Here is a 14,140-nt window from a genome sequence, read left to right as displayed (position 1 = left end):
AATTGTAAACAAAGTTACAACACGATGAAAACACGACTCAAAGTCAATAAATTTCAACAAATTTGTACAAATATTACATTGTAATTATAACAAAAACCATACACAGCTTAATTTAGAAGAATAGGCCTAAATATAAATGATAGATTGCCGTATACGGGACTCAGTGCTCGCCCAACCATCCGCTTGGGCGAAAAGGGAGAGAGTGACAAGTCTGGGCACGTCACATGGTACGTTTGCGCTCGGGAAAGAGGAAGGGAGGTAACTCGTGGGTGAGTATTGTACGTCCACTTCGGGAACTTCAAGGGATTCATATGTTCCACTACCATTCGAAAGGGAAAGGGAGATAAGCAAAGATCATGAGTCAGGATAAGGAAAAATGATTATTTCTGAAACATAATACATGTTTACCCAGTGGGAGAAACTTCTGCCAGAGGTTATGTTGACACTGTACATGATTAGTACACATAACAAAAATAAAAATTTTTAAATTTCTACAAAATCACTATTGATTAATTCATTAACTGAAGCTTGAGTCAGAAAGGAAAATATTATCACACATCTCCCACTCTGCAAGCTCATAGAGTTACAGGTGTGTAGTTATTTGTAGTTGTCACAAGGGTTGGTTAACTGTATCAGGTTGTCAGTGATTTGATTCACTGTACAGTACACATCTCGTTTCAACCATGCTGATTACTGCCCACGGGCATCAATAAATTGCATGTTTGGACTTGTTCACAGATCTGTGTCATATTGTGTGAATATTGCTGTGGTACACCAAACAACAGGCAAACATACCCAGCTTGTCACAGTTCTGCGTGGCCCATGCGTAGGCGTAGAAGCACTCCTCCAGGGCGCGGGGGAAGGGGAACTCAGGTGCCAGGGAGTAGTCTATGGACAGTATGGGTACGTTCAGCTCCTTGGCCCAGTGGCGCAGGTACACCTGGAACAATCGGAGGAATGACTGGTTCTCAAACTACAAACATTCTGCTGTGGAAATCCATCACAAGTTATTCCCATATACTGATACCTTTTCTTCTAAAGGTAAACTGCATATTGGACATGCAGGTGAAAACAAAGAGTTGCAGCCAGATACCAACACCAGGATACTGAACGATGACAAAATTCAGATTAATTATAGAGCCTGTTGCAGGCTTCTGCAACTAATTTGATCCATCTTAAAGTGTGAGTTAAACATAATTTACTGATTATTTAATGAATTTGGGTTATCATTTATTCATATCACATCATAATTTTGCATGAACCAATTTAAGGGTATATGACTGACTGACTGACTGAGTTTGGTTTTTACGCCGCTTTTAGCAATATTCCAGCAACATCACGGCGGAGGACACCAGAAATGGGCTTCACACATTGTGCCCATGTTTGGATTCGAACCCGGGTCTTCGGGGTGACGAGTCAACGCTTTAACCATTAGGCTACCCCACCGCCCCTTCAGGGTATATGACATAACTTAGCCCCTGTTTTCCTATTTGGACATCTTGTCAGTAACAGAATATGTGTCAGTTCCATGCAAACATTCAATAATAAGTGGAGCACAATAGTGCCTATCACGCTAAAGGCCCAGGTTCGATCCCCGGTGGAGGCACCTAGGTTCGGGTCCCGAGTGGGCACATTTGCATAGTATCCTTGGACAAGATACTTAGATCCAAATTGTCTCAGTTCACCCAGCTGTAAAATTGGTACCTGTGAGTGTTTAGTTCATTGCACCTAACATGCAGCATGGCTGTATACTCCCCAGGGAGTTGAAAAAGTATCGGAAAGTATGATAGTGTCCTATGACCGGGGATAGTAATGTACTTAGCACTGTGAGCAGGCAACGACCCTGGATGAGCGCCATATAATCTTCTATTACTAATAAGCAACCAACCTAGTGGTATTTTATCTCAAATTTCAATTCTTTATTCACCAAGTTTATATGTTTGTTGATACCTGAATTCGCTGAAGGCATATGATGTAATTTTTATTTGTCTGCATGTAAAACTTGAAATATTTCACCTTCCGAAATACTGAATCCCCTAGAGAGGGGTTGTGCATTATACTTGGTGCCAATTATACTTAGAGAAATACGGCACTTTAGCCATCAAGTCTTGTTACCTCATGTGACTTGGATGACTGAGCCACGAATCCTCCCCCATGACAGTGGACCAGCAGGCCAGGAGCTCTGGGAGCCAGCTTTGGGGCTGGACGGCCATTTCTTGACTTCGGAGGCTGCTTCAGGTGATATTCCTACAACATCAGCATGTTAACCTATCACTGTGTACTCACTGTACATAAAGATCTGAGCTACACTGAAATCTGGAGTGAACTTCCAGACCTGTCACTTCAGTACTTTCTACACTAAATGTTCCATACTTAAAATCTTCCCTGTGTCAGACATATCGTAACTATCTACACTACATATTCCCAATTCTTCCCTGTGTCAGACATATCGTAACTATCTACACTACATATTCCCAATTCCAAATCTTCCCTGTGTCAGACATATCGTAACTATCTACACTACATATTCCCAATTCCAAATCTTCCCTGTGTCAGACATATCGTAACTATCTACACTACATATTCCCAATTCCAAATCTTCCCTGTGTCAGACATATCAGAACTCTACACTACACTATCTTCCCTGTGTCAGACATATCTACATATATTCCCAATTCCAAATCTTCCCTGTGTCAGACATATCGTAACTATCTACACTACATATTCCCAATTCCAAATCTTCCCTGTGTCAGACATATCGTAACTATCTACACTACATATTCCCAATTCCAAATCTTCCCTGTGTCAGACATATCGTAACTATCTACACTACATATTCCCAATTCCAAATCTTCCCTGTGTCAGACATATCGTAACTATCTACACTACATATTCCCAATTCCAAATCTTCCCCTGTGTCAGACATATCGTAACATCTACACTACATATTCCCAATTCCAAATCTTCCTGTGTCAGACATATCTACATCTACACTACATATTCCCAATTCCAAATCTTCCTGTGTCAGACATATCGTAACTATCTACACTACATATTCCCAATTCCAAATCTTCCCTGTGTGTCAGACATATCGTAACTATCTACACTACATATTCCCAATTCCAAATCTTCCCTGTGTCAGACATATGTCAGACATTAAGAATATCTACACTACATATTCCCAATTCCAAATCTTCCCTGTGTCAGACATATCGTAAATCCATCTACACTACATATTCCCAATTCCCAATGTCAGACATATATCAATCTACATCATTTCCCAATGTCCAAATCTTCCTATGTCAGACATATCTATCTACACTACATATTCCCAATTCCAAATCTTCCCTGTGTCAGACATATCAGAACTATCTACACTACATATTCCCAATTCCAAATCTTCCCTGTGTCAGACATATCGTGAACTATCTACACTACATATTCCCAATTCCAAATCTTCCCTGTGTCAGACATATCGTGAACTATCTACACTACATATTCCCAATTCCAAATCTTCCTGTGTCAGACATATCGTGAACTATCTACACTACATATTCCCAATTCCAAATCTTCCCTGTGTCAGACATATGTCAGACTATCTACACCACATATTCCCAATTCCAAATCTTCCTGTGTCAGACATATCGTGACTATCTACACCATATTCCCATTCCAAATCTTCCTGTGTCAGACATGTCATTCACTATTCACACCACATCCCGATTCCAAATCTTCCTGTGTCAGACATATCGTGAACTATCTACATGTTCCACCACATATTCCTGTGTCATTCCAAATCTTCCTGTGTCAGACATATCAGTAACTATCTACACCACATTCCCATTCCCTGTGTCCATATCGTGAACTATTCCTGTGTCAGACATCTTCCTGTGTCAGACATATACATACATATTCCCAATTCCAAATCTTCCCTGTGTCAGACATATCGTAACTATCTACATATTCCACATATTCCCAATTCCAAATCTTCCCTGTGTCAGACATATCGTAACTATCTACACCACATATTCCCAATTCCAAATCTTCCCTGTGTCAGACATATCGTAACTATCTACACCACATATTCCCAATTCCAAATCTTCCCTGTGTCAGACATATATCGTTGGCTATCTACACTACATATTCCCAGTTCCAAATCTTCCTGTGTCAGACATATCGTTATCTATTCACACCACATATTCCCAATTCCAAATCTTCCTGTGTCAGACATATCGTATCCATCTACACTACATATTCCCAATTCCAAATCTTCCTGTGTCAGACATATCGTGTTCCATCTATCTACATATTCCCAATTCCTAAATCTTTCCTGTGTCAGACATATCGTATCTATCTCCACATATTCCTGTGTCAATTCCAAATCTTCCTGTGTCAGACATATCAGAACTATCTACACTACATATTCCCAATTCCAAATCTTCCTGTGTCAGACATATCAGAATCTATCTACACTACATATTCCCAATTCCAAATCTTCCTGTGTCAGACATATCGTAACCATCTACACCTATATTCCCAATCCAAATCTTCCTGTGTCCAGACATGTCTGTGTTATCTACACTGTCCAAATTCCCTGTGTCAGACCATGTCGAATCTATCTACACTACATATTCCCAATTCCAAATCTTCCTGTGTCAGACATATCGTGAACCATATCCACTACATATTCCCAATTCCACTTCCTGTGTCAGACATTCCAAATCTTCCTGTATTCGAATTCCAAATCTATCCACTTGTCCAGACATATCGTAACTATCTACCCATATTCCCAATCCAAATTTTCCTGTGTCCAGACATATCGTGAATCCATCTACACTACATATTCCCAATTCCAAATCTTCCCTGTGTCAGACATATCGTGACTCATTCACACTACATATTCCCAATTCCAAATCTTCCTGTGTCAGACATATCGTGACTATCTGCACACATATTCCCAATTCCAATCTTCCCTGTGTCAGACATATCAGTGACTATCTGCACTGTTATTCCCAATTCCAAATCTTCCCTGTGTCAGACATATCAGAACTATCTACACTACATATTCCCAATTCCAAAATCTTCCTGTGTCAGACATATATCGTGTTCCATCTTCACTGTCATATTCCCAATTCCAAATCTTCCTGTGTCAGACATATCGTAATCCATTCACACTGCACTGACATATTCCCAAGTTCCAAATCTTCCTGTGTCAGACATGTGTGTCTATCTACCACTACATATTCCCCAGTTCCAAATCTTTCCTGTGTCAGACATATCGTGAAACTATCTTCACACCACATATTCCCAATTCCAATCTTCCTGTGTCAGACATGTCGTGACTATTCCACACCACATATTCCCCAATTCCAAATCTTCCTGTGTCAGACATATCAGTCTTCCGCGATGGGACATATGGTGACTCCATGTTCCATCTTCCTGTGTCAGACATATCGTAACTATTCACTGCACATATTCCCAATTCCAAATCTTCCCTGTGTCAGACATATCGTGAACTATCTGTCACTTGATAGGACATATTCCCAATTCCAAATCTTCCCTGTGTCCAGACATATCGTAACTATCTGTCTACATATTCCCAATTCCAAATCTTCCTGTGTCTACACCACATATTCCCAGTCAAATCTTCCATATGTCCATATCTTTCCATGTTCCATATTATCTACACTTAATTCCAAATCTTCCTGTGTCAGACATATCGTGAACTATTCACACCACATATTCCCAATTCCAAATCTTCCCTCTGTGTCAGACATATCGTGAACTATCTACACTACATATTCCCAATTCCAAATCTTCCTGTGTCAGACATGTTCAATTCAACTCTTCCTGTGTCACTGCATATTCCCAATTCCAAATCTTCCTGTGTCAGACATATATCTATCTTCACCACATATTCCCAAATCTGTGTGTGTGTCAGACATCCATGTGTCGTATTCACACCACATATTCCCAATTCTTTCTTCCTGTGTCAGACATATGAGACATATCTGCACTTACATATTCCAATTCCAAATCTTCCTGTGTCATATCGTAACTATCTGCACCACATATTCCAAGTTCCAAATCTTTCCTGTGTCAGACATATCGTATCTACACTACATATTCCCAATTCCAAATCTTCCCTGTGTCGGACATATGGTGACATCTGCACTTTCATGTTCCCAATCCAAATCTTCCTGTGTCCATCTACACTACATATTCCTAATTCCAAATCTTCCCTGTGTCAGACATATCGTAACTATCTACACTACATATTCCCAATTCAAATCTTCCCTGTGTCAGACATATCGTAACTATCTACACTACATATTCCCAATTCCAAATCTTCCCTGTGTCAGACATATCAGTAACTATCTACACTATATTCCCAATTCCAAATCTTCCCTGTGTCCAGACATATCGTAACTATCTCACACATATTCCCTAGGACATATTCCAAATCTGGCCTGTGACATATTCCCAATTCCAAATCTTCCTGTGTCAAGACATATCGTGAATCTGCACTACATATTCCCAATTCCAAATCTTCCTGTGTCAGACATATCAGAACCCATCTACACCATATATTCCCAATTCAAATCTTCCCAGAATAGTGTGATATCGCGTAACTATCTACATACATATTCCCACAAATTTCCTGTGTTCAGCTGAACGTATTAACTATCTTCCCCTGTGTCAGACATACAGATATTCCCAATTCCAAATCTTCCCTGTGTCAGACATATCCAACTGTCTACACTACATATGGGAATCTTCCCTGTGTGAGACATATCAGTAACTATCTACATGGCAGACATATAATGTCCCATGTAAATCGTAATCCAACCCAATTCCAAATCTTCCCTGTGTCAGACATATCATGTTCTATCTACACTACATATTCCCCATTCTTCCTGTGTCAAGACATATCGATATCTACACTTTCCCCAAAAGTGTGTCAGACAGGTTTGATGTAGTTGCATGTGGCTGAGCAGCTCCTCCACTTTCTATAGATGCCATTCCATTCTTAGTTGATAACATTGTCAGCTTCATAAATCTATGTCAAAAATACCAGTGCTACCGATACAGACAAGGCTATGAAATCATGACATCACATCCATCTTCCCAAGGGAGATAACAGTTCACCTGTCAACAATGCATGATTGGCAACAGCTAAGCCCGATACAAACTATGAATTCATATCGCCAATCAGTTCGCCAACAACTTCAGGATGTGTATGTCAAAAGATGTACGCCACCAATTTTCCAAATTTCTTATTCGACTTGTTAACTAAAGTGCTCAAATGCATTTGGTAATTATTTCAGTTGTTTTCACACATGCTACAAAATGCATAAATATTCTTGAACATACTTTTTATTCTGACATAAAATCATTCTTGATCAAATCTTGTGCCTCTGGTAACTAAGCAACTTATTTTTCATTTTCTTGAACAGAACATGTCTTGTTTCAGTGCCATCATGTTTTTACAGCCAATGCAAATGGCCAGTGAGGAAGTAGGGCTGGGACGGGTCCCATCCCGATTTTCTACCCGGCACCCCACCCCTTATTACCCTACCCTACCCGGATACCCGATATGTTAATTCCTGACGCCAAATTTGTAAGAAAGGGCAATATATTCTTCAGCCCGAAGGCTCATTGTTTTCTTTCAATGTGTTAACCATGTATTATATTCAAAAAGAGTGATTGTAAATAATGTCTAAATCTTCAAACACAATACAACCTTTAAATCATGAAAAAATAACATATTACATTGTTTAACCTATTAGTCACATGATCATAACGGGTCCGGGTACTGAGATAGGTACCCGGGTGCAACTCATTATCCACCCGACCCGGGCATCCGGGTTACCCGTCCCAGCCCTATGAGGAAGAATCGGGTCACAGTGAGTCAGAAAGTGAATCTAGTTTTACGCCGCACTCAGCAATATTTCAGATATATGGCAGCGGTCTGTAAGTAATCGAGTCTGGACCAGACAATCCAGTTATCAACAGCATGAGCAGTGATCTGCGCGATTGGGAACCGATGACATATGTCAACCAAGTCAGCGAGGCTGACCACCTGATCCCGTTAGTGGCCTCTTACGACAAGCATGGGTTACTGAAGATCAATATTCTAACCCGGACCTTCATGGGTATATTGGGACACACAAGGGACATAACTCTTAACAGCCATTACTGGCTCTATCGAGCAACAAACCTAGAGGCTAGTTCAGCAAGGGAAGAAACTGGACATTTACAGTAAGTTAACTCCCTTGCCTCAGGAAGACGTAGACAAGTGTGCCTTGCCTGAGCGACGTAAACCACTGTCAAGCATAGAGGTAGAAATATTGCAAACCAAGGCAAGTATCTCTATAGATGTACCCAATAGAACATTGATCACATTAAGCAAGTTTAAGATGGACAATCGCCATCAGCCTGGAAGTTTCCTTACCTGCCCCTCCCTGATGATTGATGAGATGAGTCTGACTTGCACGTGTCCTGGGCCAGTGTGGGAACATGGGGGTGTGATCACAACAATGTCAGACCCGTCTGCTGTGGGCATTTCAAAGGAATCTGGCCCAAGGGAGATAACCTCGTTCACCTGAACTGGTGGACACACCAGGGACGGCAATGACTGCAACACAGGAATATGTCCAGGTCATGCCTACATTCCATAAACCTGTAATCCTGCTGTTTAATATGGAGCCTTCTCTACTCAGTATCAAATCTTATCAGGAGTTCCTTCTGGATATCCTTCTCTCTCAATGATATGCTGTAGAAAAAAGAGTGAGTATGGTTTTATGCTGCTTATCAGTGTTCCAGCAATATCGCGGGCGGGGGACACCAGAAATGGGCTTCACACATTGCACCTATGTGGGGAATCAAACCCTTCGCATCTTCGGCGTGATGAATGAACACTTTAACCACTAGGCTACCCCACCGCCCCCAGTTGAATAAAGAAGCACCTCTATCGCACAAATAACAACATTAACTGAAGAAATGTGGGGAATGACAAGAAAACAAAATGTTACTCATATTTCCATGGATATGCTAGTATATTAGCAACGAGACTAGAGGTACTGATAAACTACATTTAGAAATCTCTCATACATGTACATTAACAAAAGATCTATAAAGTCTGTTTTCTTGGGTTCAAGGAAAGTGATGGAAACTGAAAAATGTTGTTTGAGCCTTTTTTCAATTTAAGTAAAAGCCCTGCCTTTTTCCTGAATTTCCTGCCTTATATTCGCAGTCCACAACTTGAAGTCGATTTTATCAACAAGGGCGGATATGGCTATACAGCTTCTTAATTACAATATGCAATATTTCAGAGTAGACACCTTTATCAAACAAGTGATGTCAAGGTCATACCTTCATTATTTCAGTTTCAGTGATCCCCCAGAATGCTTTGCAAAACTTGACGTCTGCTGTCCGAGTTGTGTAAACAACCTGCAAGGAAACACATTTCAAAGTAGTCTATACATTTATCAGCAATGATTAATATCCTTTTTTTATATCAGCTTTCCAAAATAAGCAAAAAGGAATAGCCCATGACACATTCTTTCTGTGTGCCAATCAGCAGAGACGTCAACACAAGGCCCTAAGTCATGGTTGATAGCTGACTTGCAGACCATCTCTGTTTCTCTATAGTGGTTGGCAGATTACCAGCAATTGACAGAGCATTACCACACAATGACACAGCTGTTGAATCTTCGCTCAATGATCTTACACTTATCCATGCACATCAACATCAGCTAGTGCTAAGTCAAATTGACAAGAAGACCATCACACTTGTAAGATTGCAACATGTAAAGGCTTTTCAAATTTGAAAGTAAAACATTCATTTCAACATAGAAATACACATTATTTTTAAAATATACAATACTTTATTGTAGTACTGTTGTAAAAAATGTGAAATTCCGATTAATACTGATTTAAATTTTTCCAAACAGAAGGCTATGCACCTTTCTCCAATTTTGTCCTTGCATTTTCATTTGTCTCGATCTCTCTCATGGGCAGATGCCTCAAAAAGCAAAGGACACAAAATCACAAGGGCTTGTAACTCAGAAAACTGGTATCAAGTTGGATATTGTCACTGATGGGGCCCCAGTACTAAATAAACACCATGATGCCAGTTTTGTTGTGTTACCAGCCTTTTTACACAAAATGATACGTCAAATTCCATTTCTTTACTCTTCTTTATGCCGACAACTGCTATATCCAAACTAAATTAGTATTTTCACTTTAAAATGATACTTGACAAAATGATACTTTTGTTTCGTGAACTGCTACACCCATGTAACACAATACACCATTTCATGTCTTCAGTAACCCAGGAATAATGGAAAATCACTTCTCTGTCCTCTGTCTTGTGGATTAATACACCGTGAACAAAGGGTAATGGCACGTGTCTGTCCACTATGATGTCATAGCTACAGATCAGCATTTAGCAGTAGAGGTGTGACAATACAGAAATTTCACGATACGATATGTATCGCGATATCTTGGAACGATATGATTCGTTTCGAGGCATATCACAATATGCTTCTTTAGTTATTTTCTTTTAAAAATCACATTTTAATAGCAAGAAATTTTGACATAACCGTCAATATCTAATGAAAATTAACAATTTTAAGGTCAACGATACATATCACGATACGAAAAAATGTGTCGATATATTTATTGTCAGATAAAGTATTACGATTATCGATACTACGATATATCGTCACAGCTCTATTTAGCAGGGATTTCATGATACCTACGTACTTGATACCTCATGGCTGCCTCCCACACTAACCTGCTGTGCTCGGAGTTCAGGGTTCATCCAATACTTCCCACTGCTAACAAGGGAGGTGGCTAGCTGCATCACCTGCGAGTTTTCTTGATAACCCTCAGAGAAAGATGCCATTGCTATGGCAACAGCATGAAGAGGACGCTGCATTGAGTCACAGAACTGCAAAAATGTTCAGAAAGGCATTAGTAAAAATAGAAATCAAATGAATGACTCTGGAAGAAACCAGTTAGTAAATATAGACATATTGATGTTGTAATCTTACTCAGCAGAGGACTACAGTATGTAATTATCTCATGACTGACAGACTGACTGAACTGAGTTTGGTTTTACCCCGTTAGCATCATTCCAGCAACATCATATAGGACATCTAAATGATGTTGTAATTGTACTCATAGCAGATTCGTGTAATTATGAGTCAAGACTGACAGAAGGACTACATAAATGGTCTGCAGAGATGGCTAGTCTGAAACTAGTACTCAAAGTTTTCTCCCAAAGCAGTGTCATCATGAATTAAGATGTGCCATCCCATGACCCCACCCCACCCCACCCCAGATGATATTGAGAATACTGATAAAAGTGGCAGCCATATACCCCAACAAACTTCACCATGAACTGAGGACATGTCCTGTGTGGGCATGTTGCATCCTCCCCAATGCAGGGGTGTACAAGGACTCTAAGTCTTATGCAAGAAATGGTAAAATGTATACAAATGATGTGCTTGATATGTTGGTTGGTTGCTTGTTGGCTGTTTTTTAATGTCACTCTTATCAATATTCCAGCTATAAATACATGCATCTGGACAGGACATTCCAGAAAGCACCATCATGAGCATGGATCCTGTATCGATCAACCAAGCCAGTGAGTCAGACTGTTTAACATCTTCTTAGCATGGGTCGTTTCCTCTTACGACAAGCATCTGTTATATTGACAAACTATGAAAAGTAACTTCTTGCAATATTTCGATACAGATTCTTGTATAGTTTTTCCTGCTTGACAACTCATGAAATAATACAACTTATTTTCCATAAAGTTTGTCAATATAGTACTTCCCGACTTCTGGAACGCAACTCAAAGAAGCATGTGTTGCTGAAGAATGACTATTCCATTCTGCTTGTAGCATGTAAAGCAAGTGAACCAGTACGTGTGTCTGGATGGTGAGAGCATGTGTTGCTGAAGAATGACTATTCTGTCACATCTATATCATGTATATTCAATAAAGTCCAGTCTGTAGCCACTAAATGGAAGCACACCTGGGTTGGAAATGTTTTGCTTCAGTTTGACACAGGACACTAATTACAATGCTCTGGTGTGCCGTCTAGTACCTCTGTGTTTCAATAAGAATACATTTTACATGGATTCATCTTCAACATTGTTTGACTTCGACCCATCAGTAGTGGTGGTCCGATTAAATGAATAATCGAAGATTGGACGCAGGGACTAAACGACCAAAAAAGTGATCATGTTTTCTCATAATCGAACACAAACAATTTTGGAACACTTGTTTGCATTAACAATATTTTCACAAGGTTGGTTTTTGTCTGTGTCATTAAATTTATATTTCATAAGCACTACACACTTGTTCCAAGTCATGATTGAATTTATTTTAAAGACTCCAGGAGGTTTATGTTCCTAACATTCTAGTCATGCTTTAAAGATGTGAAATTTGCAAATCCATTTAGTTCAATTTGCTAAAAACACCAAAGAACTACATGTTTTTTTGTGTGCATTAATAAACATAACAGGAAAATTTTATAAATGGCGCAAACCAATTATTTTTGATGATCGATGGGATGTAATGAACCAATCATCAATTATGATATCTTAACCAATTCCCAACACTACCCACCAGCAGTAGACAATTTTGCTCCCTTCCATTTAACGGTGTACATGTGCTCTATTACCATGTGTTTGTACTGTTTAGTCCAAATGACATTGTATAATACACATCATCAAAAGTTATTTTGTTGGGTCCACTTCAATTTCTACATGTGCCCTAAAACACCAGGAACATAGTTCATCATAACCATGTGTTTGGGACTTAACTACCAGGTCTCTCAAACCTTGCAAAATAATCATAAGTAGAAGTAGTAGCAGGCCTGATGAGGTGAGGCAACATCATGATGAAGCACCTGTGAGGTGAGGTGATATGGGGTTTAACGTCGTGCTTGAGAATATTTCGCTCATATGACCACGTGCATGCGTGTGTATGTGTATGTGTGGCTGCTTGTACTAGCCCAGACTTAAGCTGGTTTTATAGTGCTAGCCCACTGAGATACCATGCCACAGTGAAGCATGAATACCCCACTCAGACACATCATACTGACTCCGAGCCGACCAGTCCTTGTTGTACCCATTAATGCCGAGCGCCAGGCAGCGACCAACAAGTACCATATTTTAACGTCTTTTGGTATGACGCCGTCCGGGATCGAACCCGCGACCTTCTGCTCTCCATGCGGACGCTCTAACCACTACACCACGGAGGCGGTTGATGAAGCACCTGCAAAGCCATGTGTGCGTGTGTGATGCTTGGACAAGGCTGATATTATAGTGTTACTCCTCACTGAGACACCATGCACACTCCACTCACACATAAAAGACCAGGACAACCAATCCTCTGTTTATTCTCTTAACACCAAGTGTCACTGTCAGGCCGGGAAACAACAAGTAACATCTGCTTATGTGTGACACTGCCGGGACTCAAACCACTTACTTGACCACATAGGAACTTTGTATTTAGTACTGGGGATGGCCGCGAGTTCATTTTCTAGTGTGCTAGAGATCACTTCATAAGATGTTGGGGTGTGCCCTTTGGATTTAATGTGTAACACGGCATGATTTAAATGTGTGTCCTACTTTCTTGCAATTATAGTGTTTCACTCAATGTCACCCTGGGTCACTGAACAAAAGGTCAGTCTAACATAACATAATACAACAGATTATAATCCATTTGCCGGGGAAAACCTTCAAAGATGATTAATAACCATGGATGACATGTTACTATGTGAAACATAATAAATTGCTGAAATATATACACGGATAAGTTTTTCCTTTCCAGTGCTACTGGTACCATCTTGTTCAGCATGTAGAGGTTCATGTTTATAATCATCATAGATCATGCTCGGAGTTGTGGTCGTGTGAATGGTCAATATACAGTAAACATCAATTAATTTCACATTTTGTTTTACTGTTTTAACTGTGCAGCTGTCACACTACAACAAAGTTCAAAGTCTGCATTAGGCCGGATCCGTTATTTCTTGTTTTACAGATCCGCCTTTTGTATTTTTCCAATAAATAATAAGAATAAGAAAAAAAATAAAAGTTAATTTTTCCCGGTCAAATAAG

The 14,140-nt window shown here is 39.8% G+C and overlaps 1 protein-coding gene across 1 annotated transcript in view; it reads right to left on the bottom strand.

The window, feature by feature from the left end:
- The window catches only part of LOC124286910 (hormone-sensitive lipase-like), a 31,252-nt gene that overhangs the window by 12,138 nt on the left and 4,974 nt on the right, over positions 1-14,140 (bottom strand). The window contains exons 2-6 of the mRNA XM_046723355.1: positions 10,802-10,957; positions 9,376-9,453; positions 8,456-8,638; positions 2,116-2,247; positions 776-940 (exon numbers count right to left, since the gene is read on the bottom strand). Coding sequence (XP_046579311.1) covers positions 776-940; positions 2,116-2,247; positions 8,456-8,638; positions 9,376-9,453; positions 10,802-10,957 — 714 coding nt within the window. The remainder of the gene's footprint in view (positions 1-775; positions 941-2,115; positions 2,248-8,455; positions 8,639-9,375; positions 9,454-10,801; positions 10,958-14,140) is intronic.

Source organism: Haliotis rubra, unplaced genomic scaffold, assembly GCF_003918875.1.
Source record: "Haliotis rubra isolate DU_JTF1 unplaced genomic scaffold, ASM391887v1 Scf396, whole genome shotgun sequence".
Classification (NCBI taxonomy): Eukaryota; Metazoa; Mollusca; class Gastropoda; order Lepetellida; family Haliotidae; genus Haliotis; species Haliotis rubra.
The sequence above is the reverse complement of the archived record's forward strand: the minus strand, read 5'-3'. Positions and strand labels throughout refer to the sequence as shown.